This window comes from Clavelina lepadiformis, chromosome 6 (genome assembly GCF_947623445.1).
Source record: "Clavelina lepadiformis chromosome 6, kaClaLepa1.1, whole genome shotgun sequence".
NCBI lineage: Eukaryota > Metazoa > Chordata > Ascidiacea > Aplousobranchia > Clavelinidae > Clavelina > Clavelina lepadiformis.
In genome coordinates this window covers 1096410-1122939 of record NC_135245.1, presented here as the reverse complement: position 1 = coordinate 1122939, position 26530 = coordinate 1096410, and the positions used below count along the sequence as shown (strand labels likewise).

Genomic DNA, 26530 nt, shown 5'->3' with positions numbered 1-26530 from the left:
GTTAGAGGCGCAATAATATTATTATTGCGAACCGCTGCCCCATGAATGTTATTTATCTGTATTAGTTTAATACACGTAATACAGTATATAAAAGCATACACCACTGTAATTGTGGCAGAATTAGAATAATTGCTGTTTTTAAGTGGTAACGGTTCTGTACTAGCGGTGCACCAAAGTTTCGTCCGAATCGAGTAAAAACGTTTTTTTAGATTTGGTTTTCGGCGCAATTTATTTTCAAATTTGGCTGAAAATGACACTTCTAAAATCCTGTTGAAAAAGCCTTCAATTACAGGAAAAATATAGCTGGACTAGACATGATTGTTTTTCGCATGACATCGAAGTAACTTATGTTATTGACGAAATTTTCTGTTACAAGTTAGCATATACGCATTGTTTCCTTCACCTTTACCATACGAATACATGCAATACTAGATTACATGATTCATCCATAATTATGGATAATATATAATTCGGATTTATATTTCATCCACATTTAAGCTCTCTCGCTCCTGTAGAAGGCCCCTTTTCCTTCCCAGACAGCACACAGGATAAACGCCAACTTAACTTCAACGACTGGCCAATCAAAAACTCCAAATCCATCACGTGCACGTGGAAATGGGGCTTAATCAAATCTACTGGAAGAACACTCAAACGTAAGTAAAATTTAAAGCTAAAAACTCCAACTTCATCCAAACAATTTTAGGTGTGGGATGTTTGTGTGGCATCTACCGCCACAGGTCACACCCTTGCGTCACCAACAGCATCAAAATGACGTTGTTATTTGTTCGTTGGATGAGCAATTTTCTAAAGCGCTTGTAAGTTGTCTCCTATCTGTGTCTATTCTAATAATACTGCCCCTTTCTTAAATATTCTAAGGTTGTATGAACAAAAAACGTAACCACTTTAACCAGTGAGATGTTTACAACGCAACATGGAATCATTGTTGCTCATACACGGCCATTTACAATTATATCAAACGAGCAATTTGGGAATGAAGAAAACGCATCAGCAATTTAACGGTCAGTAAATTCATGCCGTGGGTATTTCCTGCTCAAGCTGGTTGTAGTTTTCTGTTTTAGACAGAAATTCTCCATGAAGTTGGTTGAGCTTTTTGGCTTCCAGTTTCCCATCCAACAACGATGGTTCAGTTTTTTCTGGAATGACGTGAAAATAAAATCAGTATTCTTGAAACTGGGCATTCCACGAGAAGTAAAGACAAAACGGACAAAAAGAGTACCAGGTACCTAAGTAGCAAAAATACAATAGAGGAAGCTACAAATCACGCAGAGGAATGAACCGGAAGAATGGGAAAATAGCGGTGAGGAACAAGCTAATACAGAGACTTGTAAAAAAACTAGAAGACCTTTAGCTTGATGAGGACTGGACCTAACTGATGAGGGTGAAACAGTGGCTACGTTATTGCACCCATGAGCGTAATTTCTTGTGTGGTAAATGCTAAGGGGTTTAGATATAAATGACATCTAATAACCCTGATTGCGATAAAGAAATTACACAGTTTTTCAAGCTACTACGTGTGTGAATTTCACGTTAGAATTCAAAAAAAAACGAAACGCACTAAATTTGAATAGGACAGATAGCAGTGAAGAAATGCAAATAATCCTTCCAGAAGTTACTGGAAAGTTTGAAATTATCATTTTTAAAGGCAACTCACCATTTCCTGACAGGACTTCGCCGCTCTCATATTCAGCGACTGTAACAAAATTAAGCAGTTGACCATGGACATAGTTTTATAAACATTTTAAAATTTCTGGCTGACAAGACTAAAGGTTTAGGCACCAACCGTCATAAACTGCAGTATTGCTTTTCTCCGCACCTTCGTTTTTGCTCTGAAAGAACAGAAATAAATGTCGGAAAAAACAAATTAAATTTTACCCCAAACTTGTCGGTAAGTTGGAGTAAGTATACTAGTATAGGGTGCCTGATAATTTTCTCTACAATAATCTCAAATCTTAACTAAACCGACAAAACAGAAACCTCTTCCGCGCCAGGACATATCTTCATGGTTGGTTTCATTTCTTCCGTTACGTGAACATTTCCCGCCATTTTGCGACCAGGTATGGTGACGTCATAACCGGGTTCTAGAGATTCGAACGTTTAAAATTTATCTTCAGTAAAAAATTGGTTGGAACTTTGCAATTTGTTGCTTAGAATATACGTCGCCAAACTTTTTCCAGGAAAGATCACATAAGCACGAGAACTGACAATTGCAGGCCAGAATACTGCTTTGGTCAATAAGCTACAATAAGTTCATTTGTGGCACAGTGAGGCTGGACAAACTAATCTCGCCGGTCGAAGTTTGGTGACTTCTGGTTTATCACATTGAGGTAAATTCATCACTCAAAAGGAGATATACCAAACTCGGAACAAACCTTCGTCCAACATAGGTATTTCCTTCTCAAGTTGGTTGTAGTTTTCTGTTGCTGGCAGAATCTCTTCATGAAGTTTGTTGTACTTTTTGGCTCCGAGTTTTTCATTTATCGATGACGGATCAGCTTTTTCTGAGATGTTGTGAAAATAAAATCATTAACAAATCTGGTCAATGATGAAAGATCACTTTAAAATCTCACCGGTTGACATCAGGCCAGGCTCCAAATATCCATCCTCAGTTTCTTGCATGTTGATTTGCGAAGTTTCTGGAACATTTGACTCCTTTGTAAAACAATAATCAAACATGTGATAATTCTGTCATGAAATATGCGGCCAGAATCCAAAACAGCAAATGTTGCTTTTTTTGGTAATTTAGAAGCAGCTTTAAAAATGATCTTTGAAATGTAACTGGACGCTATGAATTGTTTGCAAAATATCAATGAAGAACTTATTCAAACGAATATATCCATGGAATCAGCAAAACCAATGTAACATTAAGTGTTAGCGCAAGTTAAATGACAATCATAAAAACTCCTGAACCACATACCGGTTTCACAAGTGAAGGGTGGTTGCGGGGCAGAGGTGGTTTCTCCAGTGACACTTGATCAGGCTTCGTATAACCATCTTCAGTTTCATTTTCGACAATCGTGGAAAATGTCGGTGCGCTTGGTACCTTTGGAAAACGAAGAAAATCCACCGTCAGTTTGTTTGAATCCTTACCAGCGCTTAAGGCTTTACACGGAGTTGCGTTCGAAAGCTTTGTGTACTGTCATCACTGAATTAAGCAAGGCGTGTTGTGTTGAGAATCACTGACAAGTTTGTCCACAGAAAAGAACAAAGACATTGTCAGAAAATCCTTACACAGATAAGTGATCAATTAAATGTCAGTTCTTTGAAGAGAAAATTGTCATTGACATACTTTCTGACTTCCTGTCGGGTGATTTTGAGGCAAAGGTGGGTTCTTTGTTGATATGGGCTTCTCATACTGGTTGTCTACGGAAATCCTCTTTCTCGGCTGTAAAATAGTTTTTATTTGGAATCATGTGACATTTAGTCATGCTATTGTTCAATGTTAATGGTTCAAATCGAATTGTCTAGAGACTGAGACGCTTAGCATTGGAACCAGATCACATAACACGGGTCAAAGCAGATGGTGAGACAACATCCACACGCATGTTATGAAGGGAGCAGCAGGAAAAGTCAAAACTCCAAAGGTTAATTTCATCATCACAAGCGTTTGCAAGTTTCTTCGGGTGTTACCGCATCACCATTAGGCCGTTGTTATAATATTGTGAGTTAGACTCTGATTTTCAAAGGTATGATTTTCTACTTGGTTGTGTCACCAGGTTTAATTAAGATCTCAAAGTGAGGGGCAAGTGTTGGAAAAAAGCTCAAAAGTGTTACACACCTGGCTACCGGTATTCTGTTTCATCTTGGCACCAATCAGGTCTAAGTAACCGTCGTCCTTCAAATAAAAAACGTCAGTGAGACATGATGACATTAAAATTTTTCCAACTGCAAATGTATCCTGCCTTTATTAAGTGTAAATATAGTATATGGTTAAATATACAAATTACCATTGTCATGTCGGATAAGATCTTGGGATTCATGGCCTGTGCCGCTGGAATTTCGGCATAAATTGTATCAGGATTTTCCTAAAAACAACATTTTACCACAAAATGCTTTTGAAGTTCGAAGACAGCTTTGGAAGACCTGTAACACGTCTAAAAGTCATGCTACACCAGGCATCCTCACTTTGTGGCCCGGTCAATTATTTCCTTGTTGCATATCCATGGTTTAATGATAATAATCTTAGTTTTTAAGAAGCAAACAGTTGGTGAAAAAATCCTGACCTAAAGGAATGGACTACAACAGACCGGTATCTCCAAAAAACGATTTGCTGAGCTACTTGGTCAAAATTTTTTTAAATGATCGCACAAAGGGCTGCGCAATCTAGAAATGGTTTTGATTTTCGCTTTATATGTTGCATTCATTTTTTGCAAATGTATTGTTGTATTGCGAGTAAATCTTCTTAGTCATGGGCTTTTCTGTCTGTTGACGATCCGATGCATAGAATAATTGACAATAACTGCAGAAGAAGTTTACGAATTCAGTAAAATAATATCTTTTTTATCTAAGATCAAACCGAAACAAACTAGTTGACCGAACAGTGAATTTATTCTGCAGTTGTTTCATTTTTTTATTGATTCTCTTCCCAATTAAACCTGCGTTAACTTGATCATGCTCACGAGTGCACCATGCTGCCTCATGTGAAAGCGAAGGTGTATTTTGCCCAGGGAGATACTTTCGCTGGACATAGCTACGTCATAGAGCATAAATTGGAAACAAGAAGACGGTTGGACAACTAGCCACAACACATGGGCAAAAATCAAATCCATCTTAAGACTCATTTAACAACAACAGCTACAACAAACTCACTTTTGAGAAATTGGTGTTTAGATATTGCGCGCTGACGTAATCGCTGACGTAATCGTCACTCGGTCTCTTGGTTTTGCTCTTTCCTGCAGAACGACGGCGACAACAGACGACGATGACCGCGACCAACAATGCCACGACAACCACACCCCCCACAACGGCACCGATAATCGCGCCTAATGGGACGTCAGTAGTTGCTGGTGTCGTATCTGAAAGCCATGAAAATTCTTGAAATAGAAAATGACCCATAGTTACATCACAATGACTATAAATAAAGCAAAAAGGTACAAGTTATAGAAGAGATTAACTTGTCGATGTACGTTTGGATGCCGGCACAGTGCAGTGGCAACAACGCGGTATAGCTTAGTGCTATATAACTGCTATACACGCAAACCGCATTTATCATGCCAACGTACCCGCTGTTGTGGAAATAACAGAGAAGCAATCTACTTCAGAGCCAGCAGCATCGACACAGATGCAAGCAAAATTATCAGAAGACCCAACATCGACACAAAATCCGGAGTACCCTGTAGGTGGAGAGGGACACGGAGAATTCGAGTCGCAGTGGCCATGGGTACCTGGTCATAGAAATCGTATTGACAAGTTATAAGGAAGCAACCTTTTTGATTAATCTGCTATTCTTATCCACAATTTCCACAAACTTGGAGGTTCTGGGTCTTTGTTGCTTTTGAGTTATGAGGAGTCTTATTCAAATCTTAATTTATTGTTTACAAATGGAGCATCATTAGTTCATTACACTTAACTGTCGCCAACTAAACCACTAATCAACAAACATTTTTCCACAAAGGGCCACAAAGCATGAGAATTGACGATTGCGGGCTGAATTCCGGCTTTGTGTGAATAAGCTACATTACAATAAGATCACTTGTGGCACAGTGAAGCGGGGCCGGACCAATGGAGACCCTTTGACCTGGACCGATAGTTTGAGATCTACAATAATCCAGGAATATTGAGGCTTAAGTAATTCAAGGACTTACTTGTTCTTGAAACTTGGAAGTCGGACGAAAACAGGGAGGAGTCAGGGAGCTGGAAGTTCAACACCTGACCTCGACTGCCAAGTTGATCCCGGACGTCATCGATCGATGGAAACGTGAATCCTCCATTTGCTTCCGTCGCTTCAAACACCGCTTCTGATGTCACAATTAAGCTTCCAATTCTGTCGTTTATATCTCGCAGCTGCATAGAAATCAAGGAATTGTTCGCTTGTTCATAGATTAAACTTCATCACCAAATATTTCAGTAACTCTAAGCAAAGATTATTGAAAAAGAGTAAAATTTTATTCAAAATATTGAGTAACTTTGCAATGTGACGAAGAAAAGAGCGCTTTAACAATAATGACGGGATCAGACAGACCACTAAGCCGTAGAGTACCGTAGAGTAGCCTGACAGTGAAGAAATGGCCGGTATGAGCAGACTATTCTTCAGCATGTCGATGATTTCTGTTTTTCGAGAGTTGGTTGTTGGATTTACCATTACTGTGGTCTCTATTCTATACAAGACATCGTTGTTTGTGACGCTCACTGGGATCGATATTTCTGTTGGAGGAAACGTTTTTACATGCATGGAATATACTGTTGCGTGATAAGCATAAAAGCAAATAAAGTATGGTGACCCCTCTCTCAGAACTAACTATTGGCATCTTTCAAAGCGCTGAAAAATGAAGCACACAGTATTTTTTAAAGAAAAACAACGACGTGCAAATCTAAGCAGCAAACCATTTCTAAGCGACACAGGCACGGGAAGCTCAAAATGAGTCAAAATAAATGAAGTTGCAGCGTTAGCCGTGGACTAAACCAATCGGAGCTAGTGTGGGAGAAAACTCTAAAGTCACAACAGGAAATTTCAACTGGATTGACAACTGCAGTGTTTCATATTTTGCTTGGTTGCTTTTTTAAATTGTGACGTAATAATTGACCTTAATAGTAACCGATACAAAATCATTAACAAATTAACCAACTAGATCTTAATTCTGATTTTGCCATTAAGTAGCAAAGAACTTTGCATCTACCTTTGCAATTCCTTCCGTCACCGGCAAAACCTTCTTGGCACGAACACAGAAAACTGCCGACAGTGTTATGGCAAGACGCATTCGGATGACAGTTGTGGGCGCCTGATTCACATTCATTGATTTCTGCAACAATGAAACAGCAATCTAGCACACAAGTTGACAGTTAGAAACTTATCCTAACATGAAATCTGACGGTACAAAGCTTTATATGAAATTACGAGACCAGTAGTTTTCAACAGTTTTCATGTCTCTTAAAAAAAACTTCTGAGAAATGTGGACTCCACATTAAGGACACCAAAAAACTCAGACCAAAATTTATCGGTCAACAACAAAATTACTGCCATACCACAACAAGCCAATTGCGAAAATCATAATGTTAAAAAACAAACAAAATATTAAAATTCAAGCCTTCACAATCGATCCCATCTCCAGTGAAACCCATTCTGCAGACGCAAGAAGGCCCGTCATTTGAATCAACACAATTTGCGTGCGTGTCGCAGTTTGGTGGATTTGTTGAACAAGAATCCAACTCTAGAAAAATAGGTTTCTTTACAGAATACAGTTCTAACTTACACTCTAAAACGCATACTGGCTACAAGTTACACATAAATTCAATGACTGAAGGTACTACTAGAGCCATAGCCATGGACATGATTGAGAGAAAAAAATTTGAAAGATAACCATAAACAAACAGTCACACTGCATAAAGAAAAGTACAAGCTACACAAAAGTAATTATCTGTTGATTGTACCATTATTTTTTGATAAATTTGACAGTTTAAAATTAATACTGAATAAAAAGCAAAAAATTGCCAGACTTAGGCACAGTACGTTTGTTATGGTCTTAGATTACAGCATGTGGTTTGATTTGTTTATTTTTGCCACTGACTGTGGGGAACGAAAAGATTGGTGCTAAAGTCGTCGTAGCTGAACAAGAAATACGTTCACAAATAATCAACAAACGAGCAAAAAGCGGAAAAGCCCAAAAACTTAAAACGTGCAAGGTGTTGATTTCATGCAGTGGCACGCTATGCCATTGAAAAGTTAACACGGACACACAATCCAGATTGTTCCGACATTGTGACCAAAACAAACAGAAAAGGTTTACAAAATCACCTGTGCAAGGCTGGATGAAGCCATCTCCAGTGTAACCTTCGTCACAAGAACAGCTGCCGGTATAAAACTGAGCACCAGTACCAGTGCACATCGCATTTTGACGACAGTCGAAATCATTTGAACAAACAGCTGAAAAGCAATAACACATTTTTTGCCTTTGTTCAAGCAAATAAATGTAACAAAAAACCGGCAGCCACAACTATATTTTAAAATCTAATTTAAATGCAGTGTAATAACACATTTATATACAGATACAAAAAAATGGTTTAGTTAAACCAAAACATACCCATGTCTTCACAATGAACTTCCACGTTGGCGATGACATTAACACACATACATTTGCTGGTGTTGGGGCCGATTGCAACACAGACATGGTTGAAACCGCTCGGTGGTGAAACACATACATGGGTATCACAGCCATTATTAATTTCTGGGAATAAAAAGGTGTTACCACCGTATTTTTTGTTCTTTAAGTGTATCTTTGGTGCAAACTTTGTATCTATTTTATTACTCATTGTTGTGCATTCACTTTTCATTCATGCACAAATGGCACAATAACTGTTTCAAGAATATGCTTAACTTACATTCTGAATAATCTGCGGTTATAGCTTCAATTATTATGACTTCAATAACTACAGATATAAAAGAGTAAAGAACTTTTCTGCCGTAAAAATGAAAATTATTTTCCGCCAACGCTAGCTCGAAAACTTCCACCGCATCTTTGAAGCAAACTCACAAGGATTTCCGATACGTTGATAGAAAAAAAATCTTACAGCAAAAAATGTTTTATGTCGATATCGACGATATGCCTGATGGAAGGTATTTAAGTAGCAATATTTTAATTAAATAAGCATTTCACTTACGGGTGTGGATGACATTCAGAGTGGGAATGATGTCATGTCCACCTTGCAACTGGTAGTTGACAAGATTGTACCGTTGCTGAATTTGTTCTTGAATGCTCGTCAAAGTTGGGAACTTAAGACCACTTGTTGTCAGAGTCGCAAAGAAATCTGCTTCAAACGTGAGCTCTATTGTTGCGTCAGAAATCAACTGTTCGTTAAGAGGCTTGACCTTAAAAACAAAAGGTGGTATCATAAGTTGTGTATAAATGCAGGCAAATTATTAAAAATCCTTCAACAGAGAGCAAATCTGAAAAATACGACACAGAATTGGTGGGTTTTACCACCATTTACAATTGTTTATGAAAAACCATGACGTGTCTGTAAGTTGTGTCATAATCAAGATATCGGGTCAAGGAAACCAAATCTGAATTTTCAAGACTATAAAGTACAAATCTGAATTTGCTAACTATGCCCATTGCACTGAATCAAAGTACCTGATGAACAAAGGTGTCATCCTTAAACTTGTATACAACCAGCATGGTAAATGATAGAAATCAAGATGTTTTTGGCTAAAACGCATTTCTTAAAAATTTACAGGCATTTCCCCCACTTTATAGTCAACGAAAACTTAACATTTTGCAACTCTTTTCTTACACTATGCAATAACAAAGTGGTTGCCTCAAATTTGCTTAGGAATGATGTATTTGTAAGAAGAATAAAGATGTTATTGCCAAATCACAATAACTGATACAATTATAATCGCATGTCAAATTAGGAAACAAGAGATCAACAAAATTCATACCAAATGAAAGCCATCAAACTGTGACAAAGTTGGTTCCAGTACATCTTGAAGATATTGATCTCTAATCATCAGAACAGAGTTGGCACCCACAGCATTGGTAGATATATAAGCTGTTAACGTGTACCTGACAAGATTTGGCGGCAGTGATGGGGTTGGGGATGTAATATCTGTTGACAAGACGGTATGTAAGTTTTTATGTATACATAATCCACTTCAGACATGCATTTTTGACAATAATGTGCTCGATAATGTTTTAACGTAACAGTCTTACAAAAGATCTTAAGCACAGAGTTCATATAGTTTAAATAACAGAGTCATACTTGCACACGTTATGCCGTCACCGGTGAAACCAACATCGCAGGAGCAGGAAAAACCTCCCACAACATTTGTGCATAAAGCATTATCACCACAATTATGTAATAGATTGTCATCGCATTCATTGATATCTGAAAAATTATGTTTAATCTCAATCTAATTATTCAAAAACAATTGAAAGATTTAAACTTGCCTTTGATCTTGATCATAAAAAATGTCGTTAAAAACATATGCAACTATAAATTTTATATCCAGACTTCTTTAAAATCTCTGTGATATATTTACACATATTTCATGGCATAATAAGACTAAAAATTGTAATATTATATTATAGTAATTATAATATGTTCATTATTATTCTTTTTTAATTTATTAAAATAATCCAAGTCTTGTTACAGATAACCAAATTAACCAAATCATCACTTTCATTAACATCTAAACACAAATAACCTATCATTCGAACAACGATCATTTTTTTAAAGACTGTGCACAGAATTCAGAAAGAGTTTCGGTGTATGTGGAGATTAGAAAGCAGCACATGAAGTAAATGCGCACTTGACAACTAACCATGTTCTTTGGTGCAAATATATGTGTCTTAAGCCGATGCAGTAAGCATGAAAGAATATTGTCATTATGAACAAGGGCAAGGTACAAAAAGTGATACAACAAACACATTTGTCACGAAATGAAGTCTGCATCAGAGTCTGATAGTCCGGAATGATCTGATTCTGCCCAATTTTGTTTAACAAAGGCAACACTAATATCATGAAATTTAAAATCTTTTCAATCAATACACTGAGACCAAAAAATCACCATGTAGCTTATTTTTTAACATTATACAACTAGAATGCTACAAAAAACATACAAAAACAAAATTTGTGCATTGCTTAAATTCAAAGTACGTCAAGTTATGTTTTACAACAAGTTTACTTGCAATAATCCATTAAATTTTATCCAAAGTAATATTTTAAGAACACTTTCAATTAAAACGCAATGAATTTACAAGCATTTTGATATAATTATATTTAACATTGCTTACATGCGTGGTAGGTGTGAGATTAAACACTTTAATTCATTGTGCACAAAAATGAAATTTTCTACCTGAGCATTCCAACCCATCGCCGGTGAAACCAGAGGTACAGGTGCAGGTGAAATTTCCCAAGGAGTTTGTGCAGATAGAATTATTGTCACAAATATTTACCAAGCATTCATTAAAATCTGCAAAAAAAATGGTCAACAAAACCCAAAATTTCTACAAATTTATATTGAAGAGCTTGCAAATAAAATGATTCAAGCTTAAATCCAGATTAGTTCCACCTGACGAATGAAATAAAACCACAAAAATTTGTTTCTTTACAGAATACAGTTCTAACTTACACTCTAAAACGCATACTGGCTACAAGTTACACATAAATTCAATGACTGAAGGTACTACTAGAGCCATAGCCATGGACATGATTGAGAGAAAAAAATTTGAAAGATAACCATAAACAAACAGTCACACTGCATAAAGAAAAGCTACACAAAAATATCTGTTGATTGTATCATTATTTTTTGATAAATTTGACAGTTTAAAATTAATACTGAATAAAAAGCAAAAAATTGCCAGGCCCAGACTTACTACGTTTGTTATGGTCTTAGATTACTGCATGTGGTTTGATTTATTTATTTACTTTTGCCATTGACTGTGGGGAACGAAAAGATTGGTGCTAAACTCGTTGTAGCTGAACAAGAAATACGCTCACAAACAATCAACAAGCGAGCAAAAAGCGGCAAAGCCCAAAAACTTAAAACGTACAAGGTGTTGATTTCATGCAGTGGCATGCTATGCCATTGAAAAGTTAACACGGACACACAATCCAGATTGTTCCGACATTGTGACCAAAACAAACAGAAAAGGTTTACAAAATCACCTGTGCAAGGCTGGATGAAGCCATCTCCAGTGTAACCTTCGTCACAAGAACAGCTGCCGGTATAAAACTGAGCACCAGTACCAGTGCACATCGCATTTTGACGACAGTCGAAATCATTTGAACAAACAGCTGAAAAGCAATAACACATTTTTTGCCTTTGTTCAAGCAAATAAATGTAACAAAAAACCGGCAGCCACAACTATATTTTAAAATCTAATTTAAATGCAGTGTAATAACACATTTATATACAGATACAAAAAAATGGTTTAGTTAAACCAAAACATACCCATGTCTTCACAATGAACTTCCACGTTGGCGATGACATTAACACACATACATTTGCTGGTGTTGGGGCCGATTGCAACACAGACATGGTTGAAACCGCTCGGTGGTGAAACACATACATGGGTATCACAGCCATTATTAATTTCTGGGAATAAAAAGGTGTTACCACCGTATTTTTTGTTCTTTAAGTGTATCTTTGGTGCAAACTTTGTATCTATTTTATTACTCATTGTTGTGCATTCACTTTTCATTTATGCACAAATGGCACAATAACTGTTTCAAGAATATGCTTAACTTACATTCTGAATAATCTGCGGTTATAGCTTCAATTATTATGACTTCAATAACTACAGATATAAAAGAGTAAAGAACTTTTCTGCCGTAAAAATGAAAATTATTTTCCGCCAACGCTAGCTCGAAAACTTCCACCGCATCTTTGAAGCAAACTCACAAGGATTTCCGATACGTTGATAGAAAAAAAATCTTACAGCAAAAAATGTTTTATGTCGATATCGACGATATGCCTGATGGAAGGTATTTAAGTAGCAATATTTTAATTAAATAAGCATTTCACTTACGGGTGTGGATGACATTCAGAGTGGGAATGATGTCATGTCCACCTTGCAACTGGTAGTTGACAAGATTGTACCGTTGCTGAATTTGTTCTTGAATGCTCGTCAAAGTTGGGAACTTAAGACCACTTGTTGTCAGAGTCGCAAAGAAATCTGCTTCAAACGTGAGCTCTATTGTTGCGTCAGAAATCAACTGTTCGTTAAGAGGCTTGACCTTAAAAACAAAAGGTGGTATCATAAGTTGTGTATAAATGCAGGCAAATTATTAAAAATCCTTCAACAGAGAGCAAATCTGAAAAATACGACACAGAATTGGTGGGTTTTACCACCATTTACAATTGTTTATGAAAAACCATGACGTGTCTGTAAGTTGTGTCATAATCAAGATATCGGGTCAAGGAAACCAAATCTGAATTTTCAAGACTATAAAGTACAAATCTGAATTTGCTAACTATGCCCATTGCACTGAATCAAAGTACCTGATGAACAAAGGTGTCATCCTTAAACTTGTATACAACCAGCATGGTAAATGATAGAAATCAAGATGTTTTTGGCTAAAACGCATTTCTTAAAAATTTACAGGCATTTCCCCCACTTTATAGTCAACGAAAACTTAACATTTTGCAACTCTTTTCTTACACTATGCAATAACAAAGTGGTTGCCTCAAATTTGCTTAGGAATGATGTATTTGTAAGAAGAATAAAGATGTTATTGCCAAATCACAATAACTGATACAATTATAATCGCATGTCAAATTAGGAAACAAGAGATCAACAAAATTCATACCAAATGAAAGCCATCAAACTGTGACAAAGTTGGTTCCAGTACATCTTGAAGATATTGATCTCTAATCATCAGAACAGAGTTGGCACCCACAGCATTGGTAGATATATAAGCTGTTAACGTGTACCTGACAAGATTTGGCGGCAGTGATGGGGTTGGGGATGTAATATCTGTTGACAAGACGGTATGTAAGTTTTTATGTATACATAATCCACTTCAGACATGCATTTTTGACAATAATGTGCTCGATAATGTTTTAACGTAACAGTCTTACAAAAGATCTTAAGCACAGAGTTCATATAGTTTAAATAACAGAGTCATACTTGCACACGTTATGCCGTCACCGGTGAAACCAACATCGCAGGAGCAGGAAAAACCTCCCACAACATTTGTGCATAAAGCATTATCACCACAATTATGTAATAGATTGTCATCGCATTCATTGATATCTGAAAAATTATGTTTAATCTCAATCTAATTATTCAAAAACAATTGAAAGATTTAAACTTGCCTTTGATCTTGATCATAAAAAATGTCGTTAAAAACATATGCAACTATAAATTTTATATCCAGACTTCTTTAAAATCTCTGTGATATATTTACACATATTTCATGGCATAATAAGACTAAAAATTGTAATATTATATTATAGTAATTATAATATGTTCATTATTATTCTTTTTTAATTTATTAAAATAATCCAAGTCTTGTTACAGATAACCAAATTAACCAAATCATCACTTTCATTAACATCTAAACACAAATAACCTATCATTCGAACAACGATCATTTTTTTAAAGACTGTGCACAGAATTCAGAAAGAGTTTCGGTGTATGTGGAGATTAGAAAGCAGCACATGAAGTAAATGCGCACTTGACAACTAACCATGTTCTTTGGTGCAAATATATGTGTCTTAAGCCGATGCAGTAAGCATGAAAGAATATTGTCATTATGAACAAGGGCAAGGTACAAAAAGTGATACAACAAACACATTTGTCACGAAATGAAGTCTGCATCAGAGTCTGATAGTCCGGAATGATCTGATTCTGCCCAATTTTGTTTAACAAAGGCAACACTAATATCATGAAATTTAAAATCTTTTCAATCAATACACTGAGACCAAAAAATCACCATGTAGCTTATTTTTTAACATTATACAACTAGAATGCTACAAAAAACATACAAAAACAAAATTTGTGCATTGCTTAAATTCAAAGTACGTCAAGTTATGTTTTACAACAAGTTTACTTGCAATAATCCATTAAATTTTATCCAAAGTAATATTTTAAGAACACTTTCAATTAAAACGCAATGAATTTACAAGCATTTTGATATAATTATATTTAACATTGCTTACATGCGTGGTAGGTGTGAGATTAAACACTTTAATTCATTGTGCACAAAAATGAAATTTTCTACCTGAGCATTCCAACCCATCGCCGGTGAAACCAGAGGTACAGGTGCAGGTGAAATTTCCCAAGGAGTTTGTGCAGATAGAATTATTGTCACAAATATTTACCAAGCATTCATTAAAATCTGCAAAAAAAATGGTCAACAAAACCCAAAATTTCTACAAATTTATATTGAAGAGCTTGCAAATAAAATGATTCAAGCTTAAATCCAGATTAGTTCCACCTGACGAATGAAATAAAACCACAAAAATTTGTTTCTTTACAGAATACAGTTCTAACTTACACTCTAAAACGCATACTGGCTACAAGTTACACATAAATTCAATGACTGAAGGTACTACTAGAGCCATAGCCATGGACATGATTGAGAGAAAAAAATTTGAAAGATAACCATAAACAAACAGTCACACTGCATAAAGAAAAGCTACACAAAAATATCTGTTGATTGTATCATTATTTTTTGATAAATTTGACAGTTTAAAATTAATACTGAATAAAAAGCAAAAAATTGCCAGGCCCAGACTTACTACGTTTGTTATGGTCTTAGATTACTGCATGTGGTTTGATTTATTTATTTACTTTTGCCATTGACTGTGGGGAACGAAAAGATTGGTGCTAAACTCGTTGTAGCTGAACAAGAAATACGCTCACAAACAATCAACAAGCGAGCAAAAAGCGGCAAAGCCCAAAAACTTAAAACGTACAAGGTGTTGATTTCATGCAGTGGCATGCTATGCCATTGAAAAGTTAACACGGACACCAAATCCAAATTGTTCCGACATTGTGACCAAAACAAACAGAATAGGTTTACAAAATCACCTGTGCAAGGCTGGATGAAGCCATTTCCAATATAACCTTCATCACAAGAACAGCTGCCGTTATACAACTGAGTACCGGTACCAAAGCATGTCGCATTTTGACGACAGTCAAAATCATTTGAACAAACAGCTGAAAATCAATAATTGCCTTTGTTCAAGCAAATAAATGTAACAAAAAACCGGCAGCCACAACTCTATTTTAAAATCTAATTTAAATGCAGTGCAAATAACACATTTATATACAGATACAAAAAAAAATGGTTTAGTTAAACCAAAACATACCCATGTCTTCACAATGAACTTCCACGTTGGCGATGACATTAACACACATACATTTGCTGGTGTTGGGGCCGATAGCAACACAGACATGGTTGAAATTGTTCGGTGGTGAAACACATACATGGGTATCACAGCCATTATTAATTTCTGGGAATAAAAAGGTGTTTTTACCATATTTTTTGTTCTGCAAGTGTATCTTTGGTGCAAACTTTGTTCAAATGTCGTATCTATTTTATTACTCAATTTTGTGCATTTACCTTTCATTTATGCACAATAACTGTTTCAAGAATATACTTAACTTATATTCTAAATACTCTGCGGTTATAGCGTATGACTTCAATAATTACAGATATAAAAGAGTAAAGAACTTTTCTGCCGTAAAAATGAAAATTATTTTTCGCCAACGCTAGCTTGAAAACTTCCACTGCATCTTTGAAGCAAACTCACAAGGATTTCCGATACGTTGATAGAAAAAGAAATCTTACACCAAAGAATTTTTATTTCGATATGCAGTGTTTTTTTAAGGTGTTTTGGGGGACCGAAACGGTCCCCCAAATTTTTCCAGCAGTTTCCCAAAATTTGGACTTGCTACTCTGGTCTTGTTAATTTGGTCTCTTAAAACTACTTAGCGGTCACCCAAACCAAACCTTAAAAAAAAACCTGTTGACGATATGCCTGATGGAAGGTAATTAAGATATTTAACTAGCAATGTGTTAATTGAATAAACATTTCACTTACGAGTGTGGATGACATTCATAGTGGGAATGATGTCATGTCCACCTTGCAACTGGTAGTTGACAAGATTGTACCGTTGCTGAATTTGTTCTTGAATGCTCGTCAAAGTTGGGAACTTAAGACCACTTGTTGTCAGAGTCGCAAAGAAATCTGCTTCAAACGTGAGCTCTATTGTTGCGTCAGAAATCAACTGTTCGTTAAGAGGCTTGACCTTAAAAACAAAAGGTGGTATCATGAGTTGTGTATAAATGCAGGCAAATTATTAAAAATCCTTTAACAGAGATCATATCTGAAAATTACGACACAGAATTGGTGGATTTTACCACCATTTACAATTGTTTATCAAAAACCATTACGTGTCTGTAAGTTGTGTCATAATCAGGACATCAGGCCAAGGAAACCAAATCTGAATTTTCAAGACTATAAAGTATAAATGAATGGACAAATCTGAATTTGTTAACTATGCCCATTGCACTGAATCAAAGTACCTGATGAACAAGGGTGTCATCGTTAAACTTGTATATAACCAGCATGGTAAATGATAGAAATCAAGATGTTTTTGGCAAAAACGCATTTCTTAAAAATTTACAGGCATTTCCCCCACTTTATAGTCAACGAAAACTTAACATTTTGCAACTCTTTTCTTACACTATGCAATAACAAAGTGGTTGCCTCAAATTTGCTTAGGAATGATGTATTTGTAAGAAGAATAAAGATATCATTGCCAAATCACAATAACAGATGCAATTATAATCGCGTGTGAAATTATAAGACATCAACAAAATTCATACCAAATGAAAGCCATCAAACTGTGACAAAGTTGGTTCCAGTACATCTTGAAGAAATTGATCTCTAATCATCAGAACAGAGTTGGCACCCACAGCATTGGTAGATATATAAGCTGTTAATGTGTACCTGACAAGATTTGGCGGCAGTGATGGGGTTGGGGATGTAATATCTGTTGACAAGACGGTATGTAAGTTTTTATGTATACATAATCCACTTCAGACATGCATTTTTGACAATAATGTGCTCGATAATGTTTTAACGTAACAGTCTTACAAAAGATCTTAAGCACAGAGTTCGTATAGTTTAAATCAGCGTGGTCCAACTGCAGGCCCGCGGGCCAACTTTGGATTTTTTGGCCCGCGAACTGATAGTCAGCTTTGATAGTCGCTATTGTCGAGGAAGAACCTCGACCGCAGATCTCACATTGATCAGCATTTAATAGCTAAATTTTGAACTATTCTAATTTCAGTTTTAATAAAAAAGAGAACTTTTTTCAGTTCTAATATCAATGTCACATTGTTCTTCAGTTCTAATTTAAAAACATTGGCCCGCAAGATAAAAAATTTTCAGATTTTAGCCCGCGATGAAAAGAAGTTGGACCACGCTGGTTTAAATAACAGAGTCATACTTGCACACGTTAGGCCGTCACCGGTGAAACCAACATCGCAGGAGCAGGAAAAACTTCCCACAACATTTGTGCATAAAGCATTATCACCACAATTATGTAATAGATTGTCAGCGCATTCATTGATATCTGGAAAATTATGTTTAATCTCAATCTAATTATTCAAAAACAATTGAAAGATTTAAATATGCCTTTGATCTTGATCATAAAAATGTTGTTAAAACATATTCAATGATAAATTTTATATCCAGACTCCTTTAAAATCACTGTGACATATTTACACATATTTCATGGCATAATAAGACTAAAAATTATAATATTATATTATAGTAATTATAATATGTTCATTATTATTCTTTTTTAATTTATTAAAATAATCCAAGTCTTGTTAGAGATAACCAAATTAACCAAATCATCACTTTCATTAACATCTAAACACAAATAACCTATCATTCGAACAACGATCATTTTTTTAAAGACTGTGCACAGAATTCAGAAAGAGTTTAGATGCATGTGGAGATTAGAAAGCAGCATATGAAGTAAGGTACAAAAAGTGATACAACAAACACATTTGTCACAAAATGAAGTCTGCATCAGAGTCTGATAGTCTGGAATGACCAGATTCTACCCAGTTTTGTTTAACAAAAGCAACAACAATATCATGAAATTTAAAATCTTTTCAATCAATACACTGAGACCTGAAACCACCATGTGACTTATTTTTTAACATTATACAACTAGCATGCTACAAAAAACATACAAGAACAAAATTTGTGCATTGCTTATATTTAAAGTATGTCAAGTTATATTTTACAACTAATTTACTTGCAATAATCCATTAAATTTTAGCCAAAATAATATTTAAAGAACACTTTCAATTTAAATGCAATGAATTTACAAGCATTTTGATATAATTATATTTAACATTGATTACATGCGTGGTGGGTGTGAGATTAAACACTTCAAGTGATTGTGCACAAAAATGAAATTTTCTACCTGAGCATTCCAACCCATCGCCGGTGAAACCAGAGGTACAGGTGCAGGTGAAGTTTCCCAAAGTGTTTGTGCAGATAGAATTATTGTCACAAATATTTATCAAGCATTCATTAAAATCTGCAAAAAAATTGTCAACAAAAACCCAAAATTTCTACAAATTCTTATTGAAGAGCTTGCAAAGAAAATGATTCATGCTTAAATCCAGATTAGTTCCGCCTGACAAATGAAATAAAACCAAAAGCATAACTAGCAAAGATAAAGCTAACTCAAAGAGAAACATATTTCAATATTGTGCCACATGTCATAACAGCGATCTTATCCTAGCAATCAGCTGCCAATGTTTGTATGTTACCATCATTATACTGCATATAACGATTAACAAAGATGATTTTATCAAAGATAATGATGAATTCTTATGAGTTACCTATGTCCTCAATAAACCAAGCAACCTCAAAACTTGTTCAGGCTTCAAAATAGTACAAAGACTTCAACAGCAAAAGCGTATACAGTTACACTTAAAGTGACATTTGTCACGCAATGTTCAAAACTTATAGGTTTGTTTCCACAGATAAAAAATTTTATATTTTTGGTATTGTAATTTCTATCCAAGATACCTTCACATAAGATCCCGTCACCAGAAAACCCACTATCACAATAACAAGAGTAGCTTCCTAAAGTGTTCCAACAGAAGGCGTGTTGATGGCAAATATGGAGATTTGTCTCGCACTCGTCGATGTCTGGAAAAATAAACGTAAGCCTTTATGGTCATTTATTGGGAAATAATAAAACTTGATTTTTGTCGTAACATTGTCAAATTGATTAAAATCGTGTGTCATACGCACCTACATTGGTACCAATACCAACTACTTTGCATACCGATACAAACAGAATTCAAAGTAAGTCAGTTCAGACATCAATATGACATAATCTAAAGTTGAAATAATATTTCTATCCCAGATACATGTTTGTCTCGCATTCGTCAATGTTTAGTAGATCGAGGAAATACAAAGAGCGTGGTTTGTAAAAAACTTAATGTTCTTTATATGAACACTGCCAGTATATGCTTAACTTCCAAAACACGAATGTAGTTTTGAAACGAGCGCAGCAAAACCCTTGATCCGTATTTACTGTTCAGCAGAAATTACGTCATAAAATCTGACGAGGTTTACGACCTCTTTTGATTTTTTACCTGCACAGTGTGTGCCATTTCCAGTAAACCCCAATTGACATCGGCACGAACAATCATCCGATGATCCAGTACAAAATGAAAATGGGTGGCACGATTCTGAACAGCTAGATGGGCAACCATTTGAACCTAAACCTATAAAAATGCATGGGCAAGCTATGACAAAAAACTGCAAGAAAACAAAAAAGCCGGTCAGCTTTAGACATTGTTTAGAGTTCTGCTTGAAGATACAAACTTCTGTAGCCTGGCAAACAGAGTAAATCTACACATATTCACCACTGAAAGCAATGAGCAGTTAGTTTACGCGTTACCGGATTTTGTTTATTTCTACTTATTCTGATGTAACAAAAGCATAACGAAAAATTTTAATATTTTACATATAAAACTTTTTCTCAGGCTCAATGTTGCATTACAATGTTCTAGAGTAGGGTGGTCCGAACCAGGGTCACATGCAAACACTCGCAGTACAACATATTTTCCACTGCAAAATCAGCAGTTGGTAAAACACAACTGCGTTTTACTTAAATGGATTACATTAGCTCACAGCACGTCATTAAAGTGCAAGTCAATAGGTGATTACTGTGAAGTAACAATGCTTTTTACGACACACACACGTGCTGATTTTTACTCTTTGTTGCAGACACAGTCGCAAACAAGTAGACAGAATCAAAAAGTGCATCATTAATCATGCGGCAAAACATTAGGTCGCATAGTTCAGTAAACTCTGTCCTTTGCTTACAATAGACTTGAGTTTTCCCTATTTGCGGTCCGTAATGATTTCCTCAAACTTAATGTGGCCCTTTGTGCAGTCAGTCTGGGGCCACTGTGCTAGAGTCTAACCTAGAATATAAATAATCTTTAAACAAGAGCAACTTATTTTAAAGTAATTGTAGCCGTTTTGTGGCACAATAGCTTAGTTGCCATATTAAAGGTAGGGGGGCTACCTAACACGACAAACATGGAATTTTCTGGTAGCCCAAACATAACCACAAACTGTAAAAGATGAAATCGATTGGGGGCCATGCTAACCTAAATTCTCATAACACATTTCTATTATTGTTACCTCGCATGTTTTAAGCCCTTGGGCTTTGCCACTTATTCCTGCTCGTTAATTGTTCGTGAGCATGTGTATCATTGTGTTGTAGCTACAACGGTTAGCATCCTAAATTTCGCTCCGCACAGATGATGGCGAAAAATAGACAACACAATATGCAGACAAGCTAACACAAAGGAACCGACATATGTTCTGAGACATGTCAAGTTGTTACGTCATATTATATCAAGCAACAAATCATACAAATTACTACTGATTTGGCACATGGAAGAAGCATAACAGTAAAAAATACTCAAAACAATCAAAAATACCATGTAATGATCATCAGAAACCTGTATTTACCTGGTGACAGGTAACAACTTGATATTTCGTAAAGCTCATCAGAACATTGTGACGCGGTATTTAATATTTGGTCTATGTTGGGTGGAGAGAGAAACATTTCTGGGCGACAGAAAAATGATTGGCATGTTGACGAGACACCAACAGTGCTGCAACAATCTATGCGAGTAGAAGATTTCATCCATGAAATAATAAAAATTCATCACCATCATCATATAGTCATCCATAAAAATTACGACAAATTAAATTTCATGAAACAAATGCAAGGTACTTGACTTGGAGATTTCTTTTGACTGAAACTGTTTTGTTATAAAATTTTAACAAAAACTTACTTATTAAATTTTCTCGAATCGATTCCGAAGACGAAGAACTCCCTTTTTGAAAATAAAAAATTTATTTATTTTTTAACTGTTTATAAATTATATTAAAGCTATTTGAGATCGAAAAAACTGCACATCAAAAATAAATTGGTTTGTCCACTCGGACAGAAATAATAAGTTAAATATATTTTCTGCCAGAACCATGCTGGCCAATTTGTGCCAATATTTTACGCCGTATTTTATAAGTCAAAGCTTAGGCTGACAGTGTTATACGAAGACTGTCAGTTTTAGCTACAACAGAAAATTTGTTTAAAAGCCTTAGAATTAAAGTTACAATATTAATTAAAAAAACAAGTAAGTCAAGCAATGTGTCAGTGAAACAGATATTTTTTGTTGTTATGTTATGTTACAGATGTTATTTTTTAGAAAAACAATAATAAAAAATAAAAATTTCTGAGAATGTTTAAAAAGGTTGAGTGTAGCCTATGAATTTGTTTGCTAAAAGCAGGTATCAAAATTAACCGAAACTTACAGAACAAGCATCTCAGAGCAAGGAAAGCACCAAAGGGATTACTTTGAGAAGATGAAAGTAAACTGTTTACAAAATCAGTTGATCTACCAACATATTGATCGTAATTTGAAGTATTATGGTTTGTTGCCTCACAAAAATTCCTGACTTTCCCAAACACCTGAGGCTCTTCAACACAACATTCTGTTACAAAGTAAGGTTTCAGTTTGTGGGATAACGCAAGCATTGATAAATTACAAAATATTTGAAATAAACCTAAAACTTAAAACCTAAACGTATCAGTATTACGTATTACATCTAATTAAATTTTATCTTCATAGAACCAATGTCAATCATTAATAGTCTATTTAAGTACCATAGTGGAAAGTGTGGCAGCTGCATGCACGACTTTCATCAACGCACACGCCGAATATTTTACTCACCACGCCGATTTATAATAAATAAACAAAGAATTGAGGTCTCAGTGCACGCCATCACGCTAAAATTTGCGTGTTTGCACGCACAATTTCTTGTCGAAAACTGCCATACTTTCCAGCTAGGTTTAAGTAAAAATTTCATGTAAAACAGTTACGGCATAAATGTAAACATGTATTAATCTCATACCGGTTGCATTTATAGCTTGCAAAGATCTAAGTATTGGACTCTGAACATTGACCCAAAATACGGTGAAAGATTGGACAAATGTCGCCCTGACAAAAATCAAACAACAGAATTGAAATGACTTCACCAGAATCAAAACATAAAAAAGCAGAATATAGAAATATAAACTCGACTATGAAGAATTAAGATTAACTAAACAATTCGGGTCTAGTATACAAGTTCACAACCACAGGATGTCTTTGTATACTAGACCTCAGCTACTCAAACTGTGACGTCATCTGGTTGTGCACTTGCATACTAGACCGGGAACTTCAGCTTACCTAAACCTAATATCTTGAACAGCATCATCAGGCGGTTTCCAGGGCAGAACGAGAGTTGAATTGGGATTATTGCGCCAATTAAACGTGTGGCTTGCTGTGTTGCTGATGGCGCTGTTCTGTAACGGAAGAGGCAACAGTTTTGAATGTTACTTGCAAACGTCAAAGAAAGATTTTTTAATTTTCAAACAGCATTAGCCGAACTAAGATCGTGCCTCGGTACGTGATGTCAGCAGATAAATTGACCTACTACACTAACTACAGTATATATCATAATTATGAGAAGGTAAAAAGCACTTCAACAGGAATTTGCACATTACAATGACGTTTAGGGGACTTTCCCTGTTTATTTTTTATAACAGTTTTTTTTAATACTTATTACGAATGTATGGGGAGGTGAAAAACAGTATAGTTGAAAATATAGTTGCCAGTAAATCGGGCGTGTAGGTAAATAAATTGCTTGTACGTCTACTACATTATTCTATATATGTACTTTCTGTGACTTCCCCACAAATCAAAGCATACATTCTATTCATTTCAACCTATAGTAGATTTATTACGCTTATAGAAATCGGATTTGTTGGTGTTGACGATCAGACAAACTGGGTCTTTTCCGACAGTCAGTTAGAGTTAGATTTCCAAGTTGTGCGAAAATTCAAATCTAATTAACCGTGAACATGGCAAGATTCGACAAAATCCCACAGTAAACACAACTGAGTAAAAATATTCCGAGTAACCTCATAAGATGTTTCACAAGAATGAGTTCTTGTCAAATTAGTTCCCTCAAACGAACCGAATTGCTCGAAGTCAAAAAAGGTTCGGGCTTGCACGTAGAATCCTTGAAAATCCGTCTCATTTCCGTTGAGGGTCACTGTAAAAAATTGCGCCGTGAACTTTCGCGTTTAGAAACTTTAAAGATTACTTGTGACTCAAGCGCCTTTGTCTGGCCATTGTGTGGTAACAAAAGCAGAATTTTCTGTAAGCTTTTTAAAATTAACTTCTTTTGAAGCACAAAAGCTCACTGTTAACGAAGTCAAAATTCTTGTAGGTTATGGGCAATAGATTACATTATTTTCAGGTAAAATTGACATTGCGAAATGTGGCAAATATTGCCGAAAAAAATGTCATATTCCTTTTATGAAGTAACTTTGTAAGTTATATGTTATAACGAAAACTACATTTAAATGTAAATTAATCAAAACGTCACATAACAGTTTATGACGCATGTACCACGCGTTTCGTGACTAGAGTTAACCATCTAACTAATTTTAAATCTACTGTAATGCAACTATAAAACTTTGTGCAACCACAGACTGTTTATAAAAAGGCGTTAAAATTTCTGCTTGACCAACGAAGCGAAAACTCGACAAAAGGACCGGAGTGCCATCAACTGCTTGCTGTAGGTAATATAAATCACCAGCTAAAAATGCCCAACTTTAGCTCCTACATCCTAGAAATTTTGCTTCAATAACAAAATTACATAAAAAATTTTGTTTTTTAAAAAACACAAACTTATGATTACCAACATCTACTGCACATACTGTGTAGTGTTAGTGTATAACCAGCAAAAGTGTTACAGTATCGTAAAAATTCTACATCAGTGCTTACGTACTTACCTGGAATCGAGATTCCAGGGTAATAAGTCTCGTAGGGTAACTGAATTGAGAAGGGGCTGATTGTAAGTGGTTGGGGTCCAGTCCCGGGGTGCTGGGGTGTCATATCATCGCAAGCAGAAAGAGGAATATTCCCATTGGAGAATGCTCTTGATGTCGGTGACGTCACTAACAGCAGCAAGAGCGACATGACGTGTTGCATGTTCTCCGGCGAATCAACACTTATTTAAAGCATTTACAAGTTGCCTATATACCTGTGTCGTAAAATAGCGCAATCCAAAAGAAAAAATTCAAACTTACACCGTAGCCACATTCATCTCTAACAAAATTAGTCGCTTGTATTTCTGCTCTGGGTGAAAATAACTTGCTGCGTCGGATTCTCGACGTTCACTTTTCACTGAAACACGAACTGACACCCAGAAAAGTCCCTGGGTCCAAATACGTCATTTCACATCACGTGAATTTTGTTCTATTTTCGCGAGGGGCTTTCTTTCCTGTTTTGTTTCGCCTGATCGGGTTCACGGGAGCCATTTGAAAACCTCTCAATCGTTACAAATTCCGATACGATGGTCATGGGACAGGATTAGAATAGCGACTCCTCTAACAAAGCCACGCGTAAACTATTTTTTCCGGTTATCTCGCCACTGGCAACGTTGTCAGAAAACACAAAATTCTTTTCCATAGTGTGACTTCATAGCTTAGCCTAGCAGTTTAACAAAAGATATAATCACAAAAAATATTGAAAACTATGAAACTAACCCACTGCTTATACTACGGTTGCACTGCACTAACACGCTGCTTGTTTGAAAACAAGAATTTATGGCAAACTATTATTTACGAACTATGGCTACGTCATGTTTTGCATCAATCGCTTTAACGAACTTTATTGAACAGAATAAAACCCTCTCTCCCTACACAGAACAATGTATGAAGCGTATGTGACTGACTTTTTCACAAAACACCAACAAATGGTGAAATAAGAGATTTTAAACGCTCAATTTACGGACACAGGCGTTGAGTCGCATCATTGAAAATTCTCTCCAACGAAAGCTTACTGACACCAGAGATGAGCTTTGGAACTGAGACTCAAAACTTGCCCAACTACATCAACCAATCTCAACAAAAGTAGTAAGCCTAATTATAGCGTAATAAAGTGTATGCGATAACTTATTATGACAAACGGCGAATATGTCTTGGTTTTGATATGGGATTCGGCCAAATACTGGCAGGCCGACGTGTTTATACGTTTCGCTTCAGTATGAAATCACAGCAGAGGCAAATGCATGTTATCAGCCTCACATGACCTCGTCAGAAATTTCGAGGTCCACGTTTATGTTGAGGCAAGTGACGTAATTGATACCACTGGTTTATAAACGCAAAGACAAATTTTTGACTAAGATCAAAAAAGCAGCAGATTTTCATCCGCCATTACACTG

General features: G+C 35.8%; 1 protein-coding gene across 3 annotated transcripts; it reads right to left on the bottom strand.

Annotated features, from left to right (window-relative positions):
• Nucleotides 1-899: 899 nt before the first annotated feature.
• On the bottom strand, nucleotides 900-25367 carry LOC143462762 (uncharacterized). 3 transcript variants are annotated; one of them, XM_076961026.1, is made up of 43 exons: nucleotides 25098-25367; nucleotides 24219-24352; nucleotides 23485-23600; nucleotides 23168-23253; nucleotides 22568-22747; nucleotides 22048-22089; nucleotides 21719-21874; nucleotides 20326-20457; nucleotides 19751-19873; nucleotides 19137-19253; nucleotides 18144-18269; nucleotides 17518-17684; nucleotides 16730-16937; nucleotides 15995-16138; nucleotides 15714-15842; nucleotides 14902-15018; nucleotides 13806-13931; nucleotides 13486-13652; nucleotides 12705-12912; nucleotides 12128-12271; nucleotides 11842-11970; nucleotides 11030-11146; nucleotides 9934-10059; nucleotides 9614-9780; nucleotides 8833-9040; nucleotides 8256-8399; nucleotides 7970-8098; nucleotides 7263-7385; nucleotides 6855-6977; nucleotides 6218-6381; nucleotides 5823-6021; nucleotides 5241-5402; nucleotides 4828-5033; nucleotides 3966-4043; nucleotides 3797-3853; nucleotides 3308-3403; nucleotides 2936-3061; nucleotides 2589-2670; nucleotides 2391-2519; nucleotides 1996-2099; nucleotides 1802-1847; nucleotides 1673-1711; nucleotides 900-1154 (listed from the first exon to the last, which is right to left on the bottom strand). In XM_076961026.1, exons 1-43 carry the CDS (start codon nucleotides 25294-25296, stop codon nucleotides 1030-1032), a joined length of 5700 nt encoding a protein of 1899 aa, XP_076817141.1. In that variant the 5' UTR covers nucleotides 25297-25367; the 3' UTR covers nucleotides 900-1029. The 3 variants fall into 3 exon arrangements, with proteins under 3 accessions (XP_076817141.1, XP_076817142.1, XP_076817143.1); XM_076961027.1 differs by lacking the exon at nucleotides 19751-19873; XM_076961028.1 differs by lacking the exons at nucleotides 15714-15842; nucleotides 15995-16138; nucleotides 16730-16937; ... (1 more) ...; nucleotides 18144-18269; nucleotides 19137-19253.
• Between the last annotated feature and the right edge of the window lie 1163 nt (nucleotides 25368-26530).